Source organism: Convolutriloba macropyga, chromosome 2 (assembly GCF_964194025.1).
Source record: "Convolutriloba macropyga chromosome 2, txConMacr16.3, whole genome shotgun sequence".
Classification (NCBI taxonomy): domain Eukaryota; kingdom Metazoa; phylum Xenacoelomorpha; order Acoela; family Convolutidae; genus Convolutriloba; species Convolutriloba macropyga.
Window position 1 is genome coordinate 75,916,580 of NC_134469.1, and position 15,564 is coordinate 75,932,143.

The following is a 15,564-nucleotide window of genomic DNA, read 5'->3' on the forward strand; positions in this document are numbered from 1 at the left end:
TTAACTGATTACTAACTTTCTTCCTTTAAGAGCTGCGCCTGACTTCAATTAAGCAAAAGAACACGGACGCGGAAAAAAAGGACAGAAAAAATAAATTTGTAAAAAAGCTCATTTTGTTCCACAAATAATGCTGTTTATTTTAAACGGCAATCACAAAGCGTTCTCCGTAAAGAAACAGGAAAGTTGCCAAGATACACTAAAAAATGAGAAAAACAAGCAACCAATTCGACAAAAATGAACAACAGCGAAACTCAAAAATTTTCCGAAAAAATGGTGTCACTGGTAAAGTTAACTATATATCAAAATCTTTAACCACTTCATGCCATAAAATTTTTGGAAAAACAAATGATCGCGTAATAAATTATCATAGCTGAAAATTGAAAACAAAAAGCACGTTCAAAAACAATACTAAAGAGTGCTGATAGGATCTGTTTTTATTTTTTCCCTTACGAGTCCCCAACGTAGTGGATATTAATTATTTGCACTCCCAGTTTCACGTGACAAGTTTTGATAAATTGATTTACTGAGTAATTAAACGTGCGCTGTAACTGGGAAGAAGGATGCATAACCTCCTGGGGCACAAACAATAAAATCTGTTGTTTTTTCCTGACTGGAATCTGTTTCATGAAACCAACAAAGCAACAGTTACTGAAAAACTCGTAAGTTAATTTTTTTTAAAAACAAGAAATGTGAAAGCCGAAAAAGAAGTAAAAAAATGCACCACTTAAAGTATTAAAAATTTTTTCCTCTAGAAAACATTTGACATTTTTATTGAGACTAAAATGAAAACGCACGAAAAAGAATTACTCTCCTTTAATACTTAAAAAAGAAGCAAGCTCAACAATTTTTTTTGATTATTGACACAAAAACCCTAATATGGCAGACAAAAACCAGTAACAGACAATTTTGGCTGTTCAGTGGTACATATCACCAAGAAAGTCAACTCATTCCAAGGTAGACGACGTGTTAGAGAGAAAAAGGTTAAAAAAGTCCTGAACTACAACCCAAAAAACCTTGGAAAAGCAGTTAATTGACAAAGCAAAATTTTAAGGATGCAACAGTTTATGACTGTCGTGGAAGTTATGACACTAAAAACGCAAAAAAGAGATTATTTTTTTGCCATGAAAAGGTATTGTTTAATTGACCGGTACAATTAACTACGTGTTGAAAAATTTTGCTTCTAAAGTTGCAAAGTGAACAAATTTTGAAAAAAAAGACCAAACAAAATGACAAACAGGACATGTTTCGAAACTCAAGTAATTTTAGCGAACAAAAACTGGATATTCGAGAGCACTAAATGACAAAGTGGAAAAAATATTAAGCAATAGGAACAACAGACAAACGAATGTAAATTTAAAATATCAAAGTGTGTTAGAATAAAGTGAACTCTCAATATGAAACAGTAGACTTGGATGAAAGAACAAATCAAATTTAATATTCTACATAGAGAAGCAATCAGCTCAATTTTTTGAGATATGAAAACTTCTATTTGAAATACTTCAAAACTAACTATTGAATCAATCATTGAAGCTGAAATACCAAAGCACTGTACTGAAATTATTATACAAATTATAAAAGCAACAAAAACAGTTTTGGCGATTTAGATTTACAAACAGCCTTACAATCCTGCTGTAATGTTTACAACTCAGAGTAGGTACATACTCCTTTAACCAATTTCACGTAATTGATCAGGCGTAGGACAGCACATGAGCGCACCGCCTGAAAAAAGAACTCGTCAGTGCGAACGATTGACGGAATTCCAGTTGCCTGGTTACCAAGTAGAAATGGATTATTTGTCAATTTGCCCCGTGTTATTCAAGCGGGTTAGTGCTTACGGTTGCTAATGGCAGACCATTCGGTGAGTATTCGACAAGACGAATTGTGGTGTTCAGGAGCTCATATTTGTGGCAATGTGTACCAAGAATGGTACACAGTACTGTTTTGAAATGAAAATCCAGCCCTCCACAATGACAGCTTCTTAAGGAGCACAGAGCGGATTGTAATTCTACTTAATGCTTTAAGCGCAAGTTTTGAGGCAATGTTGAGCGTGCATCTTTTTTAAATTCGATTTTGGAGCTCTTTCTCCTCTCCAATGAAATTAGTACTATTATCAGACAAAACCTTGCAAGTTATTCTCGACGAAACGCAGAACTCTCCACTCCCATTACGTAAAAACTGGTGTCCTTGAACGGGACGATTTGTGCATAGTCAGCTTGAGTAGTCAAACAAGTTAGGAGGAATCCGCACCTCTGACCTATTCTCGGTACTTCGACAAGCGATGACGTTAAATATTCCATAATATTCAAACTTGGTGTAGGTAATGGAGGAGACTGTCCTGCAATTATTGCTTCAGGGACAGGGACCATAGCTATGTTCGGTTGAATCAATGCCGCGCGAAATCTTTTCAAAAATAACAAAATTGTGTTTACGGACCGTAATAAGAAACGTAACTTTAAGATGGTAAAATATTCCTCTACTTCGACAACCAAATAGTTATTGCCTTAATGATTAGTGAGTATGCACCAAAAGCCAATAAGCAAAAGTATGACACCCTTCATGAAATGTCAAAGTCGAAAAAGAAGTAAAAAAAATATCACCACCAAAAATATTAAAAATTTTTCCTCTAGAAAACATTTGACATTTTTATTGAGACTAAAATGAAAACGCACGAAAAAGTTTTACTCTCATTTAATACTTAAGAAAGAAGCAAGCTCAAAAAATTTTTGGGAATATTGACAGAAAAACCCTTATGTTGCAGACAAAAACCAGTAACAGACAGTTTTGGCTGTTCATTGGTACATATCACCGAACAAGTCATCTCATTCCAAGGTAGACGACGTGTTAGAGCGAAAAAAATTAAAAGTCCTGAACTATAATCCAAAAAACTTTGGAAAAGCAGTTAATTGACAAAGAAAGTTTTTAAGGATGCAACAGTTTATGACTGTCGTGGAAGTTATGACACTAAAAACGCAAAAAAGAGATTATTTTTTTTGCCATGAAAACGTATTGTTTAATTGACCGGTACAATTATCTACGTGTTGAAAAATTTTGCTTGTAAAGTTGCAAAGTGAACAAATTTTGAAAAAAAGACCAAACAAAATGACAAACAGGACATGTTTCGAAACTCAAGTAATTTTAGCGAACAAAAACTGGATATTCGAGAGCACTAAATGACAAAGTGGAAAAAATATTAAGCAATAGGAACAACAGACAAACGAATGTAAATTTAAAATATCAAAGTGTGTTAGAATAAAGTGAACTTTCAATATGAAACAATAGACTTGGATGAAAGAACAAAACAAATTTAGTATTCTACGTAGAAAGGCAATGAGATTGATTTTTTGAGATTTGAAACCTTCTATTTGAAATACTTCAAAACTAACTATTGAATCAATCATTGAAGCTGAAATACCAAAACACTGTACTGAATTTATTATACAAATTATAAAAGCAACAAAAACAGTTTTGGCGATTTAGATTTACAAATAGCCTTACAATCCTGCTGTAATGTTTACAACTCAGAGTAGGTACATACTCCTTTAACCAATTTTACGTAATTGATCAGGCGTAGGACAGCACATGAGCGCACCGCCTGAAAAAAGAACTCGTCAGTGCGAACGATTGACGGAATTCCAGTTGCCTGGTTACCAAGTAGAAATAGATTAGTTGTCAATTTGCACCCTGTTATTGAAGCGAGTTAGTGCTTACGGTTGCTACTGGCAGGCCATTCGGTGAGTATTCGACAAGACGAATTGTGGTGTTCAGGAGCTCATATTTGTGGCAATGTGTACCAAGAATGGTACACAGTACTGTTTTGAAATGAAAATCCAGCCCTCCACAATGACAGCTTCTTAAGGAGCACAGAGCGGATTGTAATTCTACTTAATGCTTTAAGCGCAAGTTTTGAGGCAATGTTGAGCGTGCATCTTTTTTAAATTCGATTTTGGAGCTCTTTCTCCTCTCCAATGAAATTAGTACTATTATCAGAAAAAACCTTGCAAGTTGTTCTCGACGAAAGGCAGAATTCTCCACTCCCATTACGTAAAGACTGGTCTCCTTGAACGGGACGTTTTGTGCATAGTCAGCTTGAGTAGTCAAACAAGTTCGGAGGAATCCGCACCTCTGACTTTTTCTCGGTACTTCGACAAGCGAAGACGTTAAATATGTCATAATATACAAACTTGGTGTAGGTAATGGAGGAGACTGGCTTGCAATTCTCGCCTCAGGGACAGGGACCATAGCTATGTTTGCTTGAATCGCTGCCAAGCAAAATTTTTCAAAAATAACCAAACTTTCTTTACGGACCGTAATAAGAAACGTAACTTTAAGATGGTATAATATTCCTCTACTTCGACAACCAAATAGTTATTGCCTTAATGATTAGTGAGTACGCACCAAAAGCAAATAAGCAAAAGTATGACACTCATCCAGTAAGTTAGAATCCTGGTGTCAAAGTTAATATCCACTAGGCGTCTGGGTTGACGAGAAAAGCAGCTGATATCATAACGTCCAAGAAGCTTTAAAACTGAACAAAACGAATGCTCTTCTCGACGCTTTTTTGGTAATCTCCTAAGGTAACAAAGGCCTCTCCTTGAGCAAATTATTGGAGATGACGCTCGGATTTGTCAGCTCAACAGGATCAGCTATGCTGCCGTCGATGTTACAGTAAAATTTGTGTGATGGTGAGAAAAGGAGCACGTAACAAGTTATTGTTAGGAGCTTTTGATATGAACTAAATTTCATAAACAGGATAATAACTTAACTTAGTTCTATAAAGAGTTTTGTTGCTGATGAGTTGTTGTTATTATCTCGTTCTGTGGTTTTGGCATCGGGCTTGATGTTATCTATGACCTCGGTTCGAAAAAAAAATGCTTAATTCAAAGAAAGTGCAATCAGACCTTATATCCAGTTACTGGGTTGCAAACACCCAACAAACAATTGACGAGTGCCAGTGTTGGCTGGACTATAAGAGATGTCAAGGTGATTCCATTTGCCAAAGCTGCTGAATATTATTCTCCAGTTTGCATTTAGGATTGGAAGCTTAGCTGCTGATTTTATCCAATGCAATACAATGGTACTCTCTGTCTTGATAAATGCCTTGTCTATAGTCAGGACTAGCGCATTCAGATAGCCTTTTCAAGGATGCCGCGAGGAGGGGTCTTGCAAATCCAATTTAAGATTAAAACGAACAAAGCCTTATAGGTGCACCGGGGGCCTTGACCAGGGCATATTCCAGCTCGGTTTAATTCTCACCTGAAGGGAGATTGTTTAGGCCCCAACAAAGCGACAGCGATAACTCCTTGGAAACTATCACCAAACATAGGGATTTCCGAAAGCATCCTGGTATTCTTAATTTCACCTGCTTCGGATATTCGACGCACCACGCAAAGAACAAAATAATTGTGTTTTCCATTATTTCCCTATCCTAATGCTTTCAACTGACACGCCAAGTTTTGAAGTAATCAACGCCCACTGACGAAGAAGGGTGCCACAAGACCAATAGGGTCTAAGACATTCGACACAAGACTGAATACAAAGCTCTGCGTTAATTTTTTTTGTTATGGTCCTGCTGGTACCCCTTCTCACAACAAGAGTGTTGCTCTGATTCACAAAATTCTACCTTAGTTAAAACATCATTTTCAATTTGAGAAGACAATTCAATTTCCCTATCTGAATCTGGTACATCGCTTGCAGACTTAGTAAGCTCGAACCCTTCTAGATGAAGAAGTTGAAACAATTCTTTTGATTTGTTGGCGGAAATCTCAAGGAATCCGCTGAATCTAAGTAATCTTTAATGCTGCAGTTTTCAATGACATCTACGGGTGATTGCGATTGACTACTAGTTTTATAACGTTCTATGCAAAGTAGTGCGTGGTTTGCCCAGGAGGGCCAATCCTCAGTTTCGGGTTTAGAAATCATTTATCGATGCACCAAAACTCTTGACGTGGTGTCATCCTGCCACAAAATTGGAAAGACATTGTATCAAATAATGGAATATCAACCTATAAAATTATGTCTTTTTATTGGCCTAGAGTGCATATTGATGTTGTCTAGAACTTATAAGTACATGAATGAGTGTCTGTTGTGAATCAGAAGGAGTAAGAAAAGCTGTGATCAAAGACACACTGGTGAAAAAGGCTACCCCATGAGCGCCCCGGCACTTTTTGTGTTGTGACAGGTATCGCTTACAATTGGCATGATTCTCAATTTTTTGATCACCAAGAACTGTCACTTCAAAACCTTCATCTCGGTCTTTGACAGTATTACAGCACTTTTCTCCGCGGTCCTGATCATTTCAAATGTGCAGTAAAGAAAGCGGCCTGCAATTCCAACTGGAGAACCGTCAGTGCTTTCATGGGACCAACGCGGACAAATGCCAGCCTTTTTCAAACAAATAATTTTGCGTCAGAAACGAGGAGTAATAATTGGACAGTGGAAAATTTTCTCCCATCTAATGCATTACAAATTTATACCTCGTTCCATCGTCTACTGTGGTTTTATTGCGCAAGTGCCTCAACTGATGACCGTGGGTCTACTTGTCCAAATGCGCTGTACGTCTCGCAGCCTTGCATGTAATGCAAAGTCCTCACCTGACAAGCCTGTTCAAGTTATTCTTCCGTATTAGCTTTGATTCAAGTGGAGACTAAACCTGGCCATGAATGAAAAACGAAAATTGAAACCCAATTAACGGACAAAGAAAAGGCAAACGTCGATTACTTTCAGTCGACAGAGTAAAAATAAAAACAGACAATGGCATGATACGCATTCAGTTCTAGCATCATCTTGATGTATCCCTGGCAGTATGTTAGAGAGTCTAGGACTGCTTGGTGAGAGTCAAAACCTTGCTCTGCTTATATGGCAAAAATTTCTGCACACACAATAACCTTAAGGTTTTCTTTCTTAGGGATTCGTTTTAAGTGCATTGAACATTTGATTTCTGTCAGCAGTTACAGTCAATTTAACATGCCTAGAGTGTACTAACTCCTCGGTATTTTTATACATGTGCGTTGGATGTAGTGCTTCACCTTGCAAAACAAGTATATCGACAAAACTACTGGACACCCAGAATCAAGTTTACGCGCTCTTGTACAGAAATAAAGACTTTGTATCTGTTGGAAAACTTCTTGGATTTTATTTCAGTCAACTGAAGAGGGCACTTAATTTTAGTAACAGATGACATAGTAATAGTTTAAATTGACGAGTCCGCTATTGATAGTTCACTCTGACTTGAATTGAATGCGCTGTTCATTTATTAGAAGTGAGGGTTAATGTGGAAAAACACGCTTCATGTAGAAATGAGTTTTAGGAGCTGTCGCAACCCTCCTTCTGTTAATTTTGATTATTAGAACCTTGCTGAATGAACATCTGTCTTTCCTCTAAACATGAAAAACGCAGTTCTGCCTCGGTGGGTACTTTTAATCGTCCTGTGGGATTCTTATCTTTAAATGATTGATACTCACAAATGTGGAGATTAAATATGCACACAAAGCAGCGAAGGGAAGGATATGTTGCTGATATAGCGGCAAGTTCTTAAGTGCTCTTTGTTTTCGTGGTTGCAGCAAACGTTTGTGAAGCAACTTTGGTTTTGAATACTGAGTTGGTGTTACTGTCAGCTTTTGCCTTTGATGATGTTTGTTTCATGGAGTCATATGCCTCGGCTTTTTGCCTCAATTTGTCATTGAATTTCAGGAGTATTGGTTTTGCCCAATTTATTAGAACATGAGGGTTGACCATGAGTTTTCTATTGGGTGGAAAACTTTTGCACTGTCGTTTTAAAACTTTCGGCGCTCTTCAATTCGGCGTCATATGAAAGTTACTTAGAGACTCAAACAAGATTCAAAACGGTAGCAAAAAGTTTTATGATGTTGTTACAATTGTGCAATTTCAATAGTGGGAAAGGGCTGAGTTTGTCAAAGTGTGCACTGGTACCTGCCTGTGGTTAGCCAGCTTTGATTTTCAGTGTCTTAATTGCATCATTGTACATTACATCACCTTGTGCAAACCCAGCATTAACTGTGATCGATTTTCCCGTCGAAATGTTTTCAATTGAGTCAGTAGGGCTTCAATTTTTAAAGAGTGTGAGTCTATGAAACATATTGTTTGCCCGAATCAATTCTGCTACTGTAACAGTTTCCACTCAAAACAGTTTTTCTCAACAACGGTTGCATCTGCGAATTGTTTGATCAGTTTTTGATCAGATCCGCGGAATCAAATGAAACGGCTGAAGCTGTGGCATGAGGTGGACTACTCCATCACAACAGGTTCGGAACGATAACTTCTTATATTGGAGGATTGATTTTAGTGACGAATCTGGGAGCATTACCAGAAGACGAAATAAAGGGATCTCAGAGGATGACACCTGGTGTTACATTAACTGTCGGATTTGCTTCTAACGGTACGTGATTGGATGAGCAAGATAATGAAGGAAGGAAAGAATGGATGAGAGGGCCGGTGGTACGCTGTTGAATCTGACTGAGGTGCCGAAAAGGGGTACCGCAAAAAGATGGAACTGATGCCGAAATATATCAGAAGTTTGGGTCGTGAGCAGAGAGAGATGCATCGGTTGAGGTTTTAAGGCAAAAGGACTTTTCTTACTCTTAGCTGAAATTTATCGTACAACATACTGAGGAATTTTCCCTCAAATCATGATCTGTTAAAGCATCCAACTGCTAACGTTGAGCTTTCTCAATTCTTCATTTATTATTTGTTGGAACTCAAGTGTTTGGCGCTTTTTTGTGGTGCTTAATTCAGCCACGGTCTGCTCCATTAGTTCCTGTTTTTTCGTTTTTTGAAATTTTGTCGTATGCTGGCTCTAATTGAACTTGTGTGGTGAAGGTAAACATGAACTTGATTTTGAAATACGTGAATTATAATGATGGAGTGATTCCGCTCTCTTCTGAACACAAACAATATGTTCTCTATCAGTACTCTGTATGGTCTCCCTAATATAGTATTCAAGGTTCTCATGTGTAGACTCAACGTATTCAGTTTTCTCTGCCAATCCAATGAGCTCTTCTTTTTTCACGAAGAGTTTCTTGAAGCATCTATGCAGTTCACACTGAGACTTTCGACCTTAACATGCTTATCTTGTCTATCTACGGTTTGGTTTAAATATTCGTGGATAATTCTTAATTAAGCTTTAACATTTGTTCTGGACTATCCAAACTCTTACAATTGTCATGTAGGGTAGTTACGATCTTAAAATATAGGAACCAATTATTAATTCAGAATAGAAAGAGAAACTACATGAAAAGCAAGTAATGCAACCAGATCAACCGAAAAAAAATTATACTGAACCCAAGGTTTGCTATGCCGCTGAAGCGCACGAGCAAACTCTGATCAGTAACAAAAAATATCCTAAAAAACACCCACATGGTTAGAAAGAGAGAGAAAGAGAGAGAGAGAGAGAGAGAGAGAGAGAGAGAGAGAGCGAGAGAGAGAAGGTACTCAGTAAATGTGGGGCAAATAACGCCCAACGAAACAATCTTATGTCAGCACACCACAGCCACATAATAAACTAAGGAAACCAGCCGTAATTTGTGAGCGCACTGTCTCACACTAGCAATGAGAAAAAAAAGCTATTTCAGGACAAAATTGCACAAAGCAGTCTGGGGCTCAACATACGCATAGAGATTTGTTTTACGGCAACGCAAAAATATACTGAAAGAGCCGAAAAGGGCCAGAAAATTACGAACTCGTGAATAAAACAAACCTCAACCTAGCAAGCAACGATACCTAGACAATGAATTGGCATACTGCAATAATCAATCAAACTACAACAAAACCTTTTTCATTTAGAACGGTTAAAGTCACAAAGCAAATTAGCCATGAATCCAGAGTAAAATTGAGTCACTGCACTGCAAACAACAAAAAAGCTTATAAATACCAACCAGCCTACTGGAAGCCAAAAAACAAAACTAAAACAATAACCAACTTACTAAACCATGCAGCAAGATTTAACGAGGAAAACTGAAGACATTTGTATTCGAATGAAAAAAATACGAACGAGAAACGGCACAAGAAACGAGAGAAATTACAAACGAGAAACGAAATGCGAAAGGGCTAAACAAAAAACCTAATACCTAGCGGTGCACTCGGGTCCTAATGTTGTGGAAAAATAAAATAAATTACCAGTCGTAGCTTGTGAGTAAATTAATTCTGACCCCAGAAATTTGGAGGCTCCAACAATCAATCATCGTGCCAGCAAAGTAAGGCACAGAACAGCGACGGGTTTCAAAAATAGAAGAGTCAGTGACGTCAATTAACACTGACTCCCGCCTTTACACTGACTTGCGAACAAACTACTTCATACTCTAAAAATTGAAAACGAACCTATCATTTATCTTAGAGTTTTTGAATAACATACTCGATCAAATACACTAAACTTCAACCAGGTTCTAATACTGGTTCTAACAAGTGAGTTTGTAAAAATCAAAAAACAACCTAGTTGTAACTCACGAATCAATTAGGTCAATTAATATAACCAGGAGAACGAAGCAAGAGAATGGCGAAGTTGCGCGAAGAAAAACTCTCGAACGGTATGGTTCCGAAGCGAGAGACAAAAAATAAATTGGCAAAACAATATAATATTCTTAGGCCGGAGGCAGTGAACTTTCATAAATTTTTTCCGTGTTCTGTGACTAAACCAGTTAATGAACCTTGTAATTAAAGGAAAGAGATGATTTCGAGAAATTTGTCAAATTTTACATTCCTTTCTGTTTTTGTTGTCTTACGTAACGGATTTCGAGTATGTAAGCAGTATCTTTCTTTGAATTGCGTCAGAAGTGGCAGAAGTTTTTCAGATTTGACCATTTTAGCTTTACATGCTCTCATTTTTTCATAACTGAAGTTGTATTTTTCCTATACAACCTGAGTAAATCAGTTTTTTTGACTTTGGCCAAAAAATTTCAAATTTTTTCCACGTTTTTTTCTCTCAAAATTTACCTCTGTGGGTGTTAATGGTGATATTTGGTTGTAACCAACACTTCGCTATGCATTTATACAAAATAAATTTTTAGGGGAGAGCGCTTAGACCTCACCTCTAAAAGAATTTCATAAACAAGACCTGACGTCTAAACAGATCAATATTCAATAAAGCACATGGGTTTCTTGTTCCAAAAAAAAACAGATGGTTTATATTTTTTGAAGGCCTTCGAAGAAGGCCTTCAGTGCAAATTTTTCGGCTAGTCTGGAAGCAGTTCTTTCTGTCAAACCGCAACAGGGTATCTATTTACGAAACGGATTAGAGCAAAGGGGTTTTGCAGTAAATAAACACCATTTTAAAGATGGCCGCTTGTCTATGATCACTAAAAAATGTTGCGAAAAAAAAACAAATAAATCTATCAAAGTTTCAATTCACATTATAAGAGAAAATTAATAATAGACATTTCATTAAGATTACGGCAATTGTAGACGGAAGTATTTGACGCTCATTTGATGGGTATTTTGTCTGATCTCAGATCAGCTAAATTCCGGTCGCCGTTTTGTACTGAGTTATCAAAAAAAACCTTTAAAAAATAGAAGCGAATCTTGTACCTTGCCCTATTTGATAGGTTTTAGGGTTAGATTACTTGAAATTATAACAAATAAACTTTTTCTGATCTTTTTTCATATATTATACGCATTTCTAAACGCATTTTAAATACTCTGTTCTGATTGGTCAATATTCTCGCGCTCTACTTTTACTAGCTATCAAATATCAAATTTAACAATTCTTCATTAGGAACTGTAGTACAGTCTGACAAACCTTTAGAAAACAGACGAAACTAAGATAGCCTTTAGAACTGGTGGGATTTATCCTTAATAAGACTGAATTAGAAGCCGACAATAAGAATGACCAATATGGGCAAAACTGAAACTATTATCAATTATCCAAACAATTAGGAACTAAAGTTAATAAACATTTAACTGTGAACTCAAATTTTTGTATGGTATTTCCAACGCCTTTCAAAAAAAACCATTGGCACCAAAAGATTAGACCAAAAAAATTGCAAAAACTTTGAATGGTAATGTCAAACTTCTACAACGAACAAACATATTGTTGAAGCCATAAAATTCAGAAGCCAATTCGAAACACTCAACATTAAATCCAATCTCCAAGTCGAAATTACGTTAATTAAAGATTCAACTTCAAGTGGAGATGTCAATTTCCAGATTATATGAAAGACAAAAATAACATCAAAAAGTATGAGCAAAACTCAAACTTTTGCAAACGTTTAAGAAAACACAGCATAAAAGTCAAAAAAATCTATAAAAAACCATTATTGCATTCCAAAAATAGCGCATATGCGCGAACACATATTTTGTATTTTTCAGCATTTGTGAAAAGATCAACAGAAGAGCTGCAAACACAGAGGTAAAATAGCTAGAGCAAAAAAGGATTTAAGAAAATGCTGTTCCAAATTGCTTTTCTACGCAGTATACTTTCTGATGTATTAGTTTACGATTTTCTGAACAGGTTTTGGGGTACTCACCTTGAGAGTTAGTAACAAATATAGCTGAATTATTTTATTTGGTGCTCAATTTTTTTTGAAACAAAAAGAAACATCTTTAAAAAAATTTGCCAATTTTTCGCAAAACATATCATGCCGAAAGACTCATCAAGATTGTCTTATTTTAAAACAATATGATTTTTATTATTATGCAGAATTTAGTGTTTTTGCAAAATAAACCAGATTTTGAGCAAAAAGATTTAAAAAATTGCACGAAAATAGCAAAAATTACCTCTTGCACTGCACCTCAGCCCTATTTCTCAAATTCTGAGCTTTACGGGCTTTCTAATAATACCATCAAAACATTTGACAATTAATATATCGATCGGCCAAAACTGACTGAACAAAAAAGAAACCCAGTTGAGTTTATAGTTGCTCCCCCCACTAAGTGTGTCGGATCCTTAAAAAATAACCTTTATGTATGATCTGCGTGTATTTCCCATTAAATTCGGGTGGACTTTTAGGGTCCACAGAACTATTTTTAAAAAATTAGTAGCCACTCAAAACCAAAACTTGCGTGTTAATCATTTAATAAATACTTCGGTGCTAAAAAAGTCGACTAAATATACACTGTGAAGTATTATTATTATTGGTATATATTGACCGATTGGTATATAATTAGATTTGGAAAACTGTTCAGTAACTATTTAATGTCTGGTTCTGTCTACTTCAGAGAAACTATTAAGTAACTGTATCTATGTTCGAGCAACTATTTAGTAAGTTTTTAGTAATATTTAGGCTCAAAAAACTATTTAACGACTAGTTAACTATTTAGTAATTTTTAGGTCCCAAAAATGTTTTTCATTATTCTTTATTAATTCCGCTTTTTTACTGGACATCATTTTTCTGTTGCTATGATTTTGTCAACGAACAGTTAACACGTATAGATTTTTGGCAATGAAAAAATGTAAGCAAAATCAGGATAATTTTGAAATCAGAGGCAGGTGTACAAAAAATAATTTATACCGCTGACGTTTGTTCATGTTATGACATCAGGCACACGGAGGGAAACCGTGTGAGGCGAGGAAAGTGAATTTCGATCATTGGATGACTTCAAACGTCAACTCGGACCACTTCGTTATCACTGACATCAATGATTACGAGGAAAAATGTCTCGCTCTCAATAATGGGCAACCCTTCGACGATAGGACTCTATTTTTGGTTAGCTCAATTTTCCATTTAAAAAATTCTTAATGATTAGGTTTATCTTTTTAGTTGAAAAAATTACTCATGGGTTGCGGAAGCTGTTAATTTTAATGATTTTCTGGGTCTTTCCTATTATAGCCCCCCAGCTTAGTGGTCAGATAATCCCATCATGGTGATTATACCATCATGTGGATTATAATTTCATGGGGGGCTATAATAGGAAAGACCTGATTTTCTTGCGCAAAATTTCTGACTTTTTACGAGGCAGCAGATAAAAAATTCAGAATGTTGAAGAGCTCATTTGAAGCCTCATATTGTAGTGACTTCTATGAGACGGGATGCATAAATAGCTGCGATATTTCCTCTGTTGTTGCCACGACACTAAAAACTTATAAACAAAAAATTTATGTTAAATATTTCTCTAAGCCTTGAAACTTTTTACAAGATTGTCAAAGCAAAAAAATAATAACAATCCCACTTGTAAGCCGTCAAGATGTATCAGAGTGCCGGCTCAAATACAAAAGTTAATTTAGTTCTTTTGGAGCTTTCAAAACCTATTATTACTCAAATGCAAAGTTTGTAGAATTACAATCTTCGACTTAAGCTAGCTTAGGAAAATTATTAAAACATAAGAAACTATAGCAACAGTACTTTCTAGTGTTATTTCGCAGAAATTTTGATTTGAGTTAGAAAGAAAGTTTAATAGCTAATGAAGTTAGGACTTTATGAGCAGTTTATTCCGCAGATATTCATCTCGATAAGTAATGGCAGTACTGACTTTGTCACAAATGAGGAGCTTTAGAAACTTTAATGTAATTTTGAATTCTAAGCCGAAATTAGAAAATAGATGCTAAATAGGTGGATAAAATTGTTTTCATTATCATCAAACTGGGGTGTGATTCTCATTTCTCTCTAAACTAGAGTGCGTGTTCCTTTATGGTAGGTCGGTCGTTTCAATTTAACACCATCTGATCCCCAGTGATTCTGTTATAGCTGAGAGTAGCTATTTGAAATGGATAAGTATCGCGAATACACTGTCTTAAATCTATTGTGGAATCGCGGAGCGAATCCGTAATTATGTGTTTTACTGAATTTACTAAATGGAATCGCAAGGCGAATCCAGATTAGTTTTAGTTTGTGTAATCGAAGAGCGATTGCAGAAACAACTTGAATTCAGGCGAATAATCGAGATTATGATTACTAACATAAAATAGTGTGAACAAACTATGAAATAATTTAGTAGACTAGCGGGAATATAATTATATATGAACAACAGAAGTCATCATAATCTTAGTTATAAGATGCATGATATAAATATTAAAATCGAGGGTAATTTATGTTTTAGTACACGTAAGGGCTTCGATATATATTTATGTATCCATAGGTATCACATTTCCCCCTTGACAGAAAAAAATTTTGAAGGTATTTACAATTTTTTAGAAGGAACAACACAAATAAATTAGACTTATGCAAGAGAATGGACATTACGGGTGGCATAATCATTCATTGGAAAAGCGCCACGAATGTGAAATGAAATAAAAGAAAAGGCATCACTTTATGCATTTGCAGAGTAAATACAAATTGAAAAAATTGAATGCACAAACATTGAATATACTATTGGATACTGTATTATTGGAATTGAAAGGCAGATGCAGCAATTTAAATTTTAAGACAACTAAAACGGGATTCGCAGAGCGAATACATTGAAAAATTATGAATGCAGAAATGAAGAACAATTGTAATAAATAAATTAAACGCACACACAATAAATTGGATTCGCAGAGCGAATACATGACCAAAATTAAATGAAGTAGTTCTTGACAGTTTTGAAGTTTTACCAGTTTTCATTAAATTGCATTCTCGGCATCCCATACTGACATCTCTCTTTCTTGTTCGTATTCATAATATCGGATTCGAGAATCGGGTG

The 15,564-nt window shown here is 35.8% G+C and overlaps 1 protein-coding gene across 2 annotated transcripts in view; it reads left to right on the forward strand.

The window, feature by feature from the left end:
- LOC142335465 (uncharacterized) overlaps positions 1-15,564 on the forward strand; it is a 68,250-nt gene that overhangs the window by 28,188 nt on the left and 24,498 nt on the right. For both annotated transcript variants that reach the window (XM_075383974.1, XM_075383976.1), the window contains one exon: positions 13,488-13,652. In XM_075383974.1, coding sequence (XP_075240089.1) covers positions 13,488-13,652 — 165 coding nt within the window. The remainder of the gene's footprint in view (positions 1-13,487; positions 13,653-15,564) is intronic.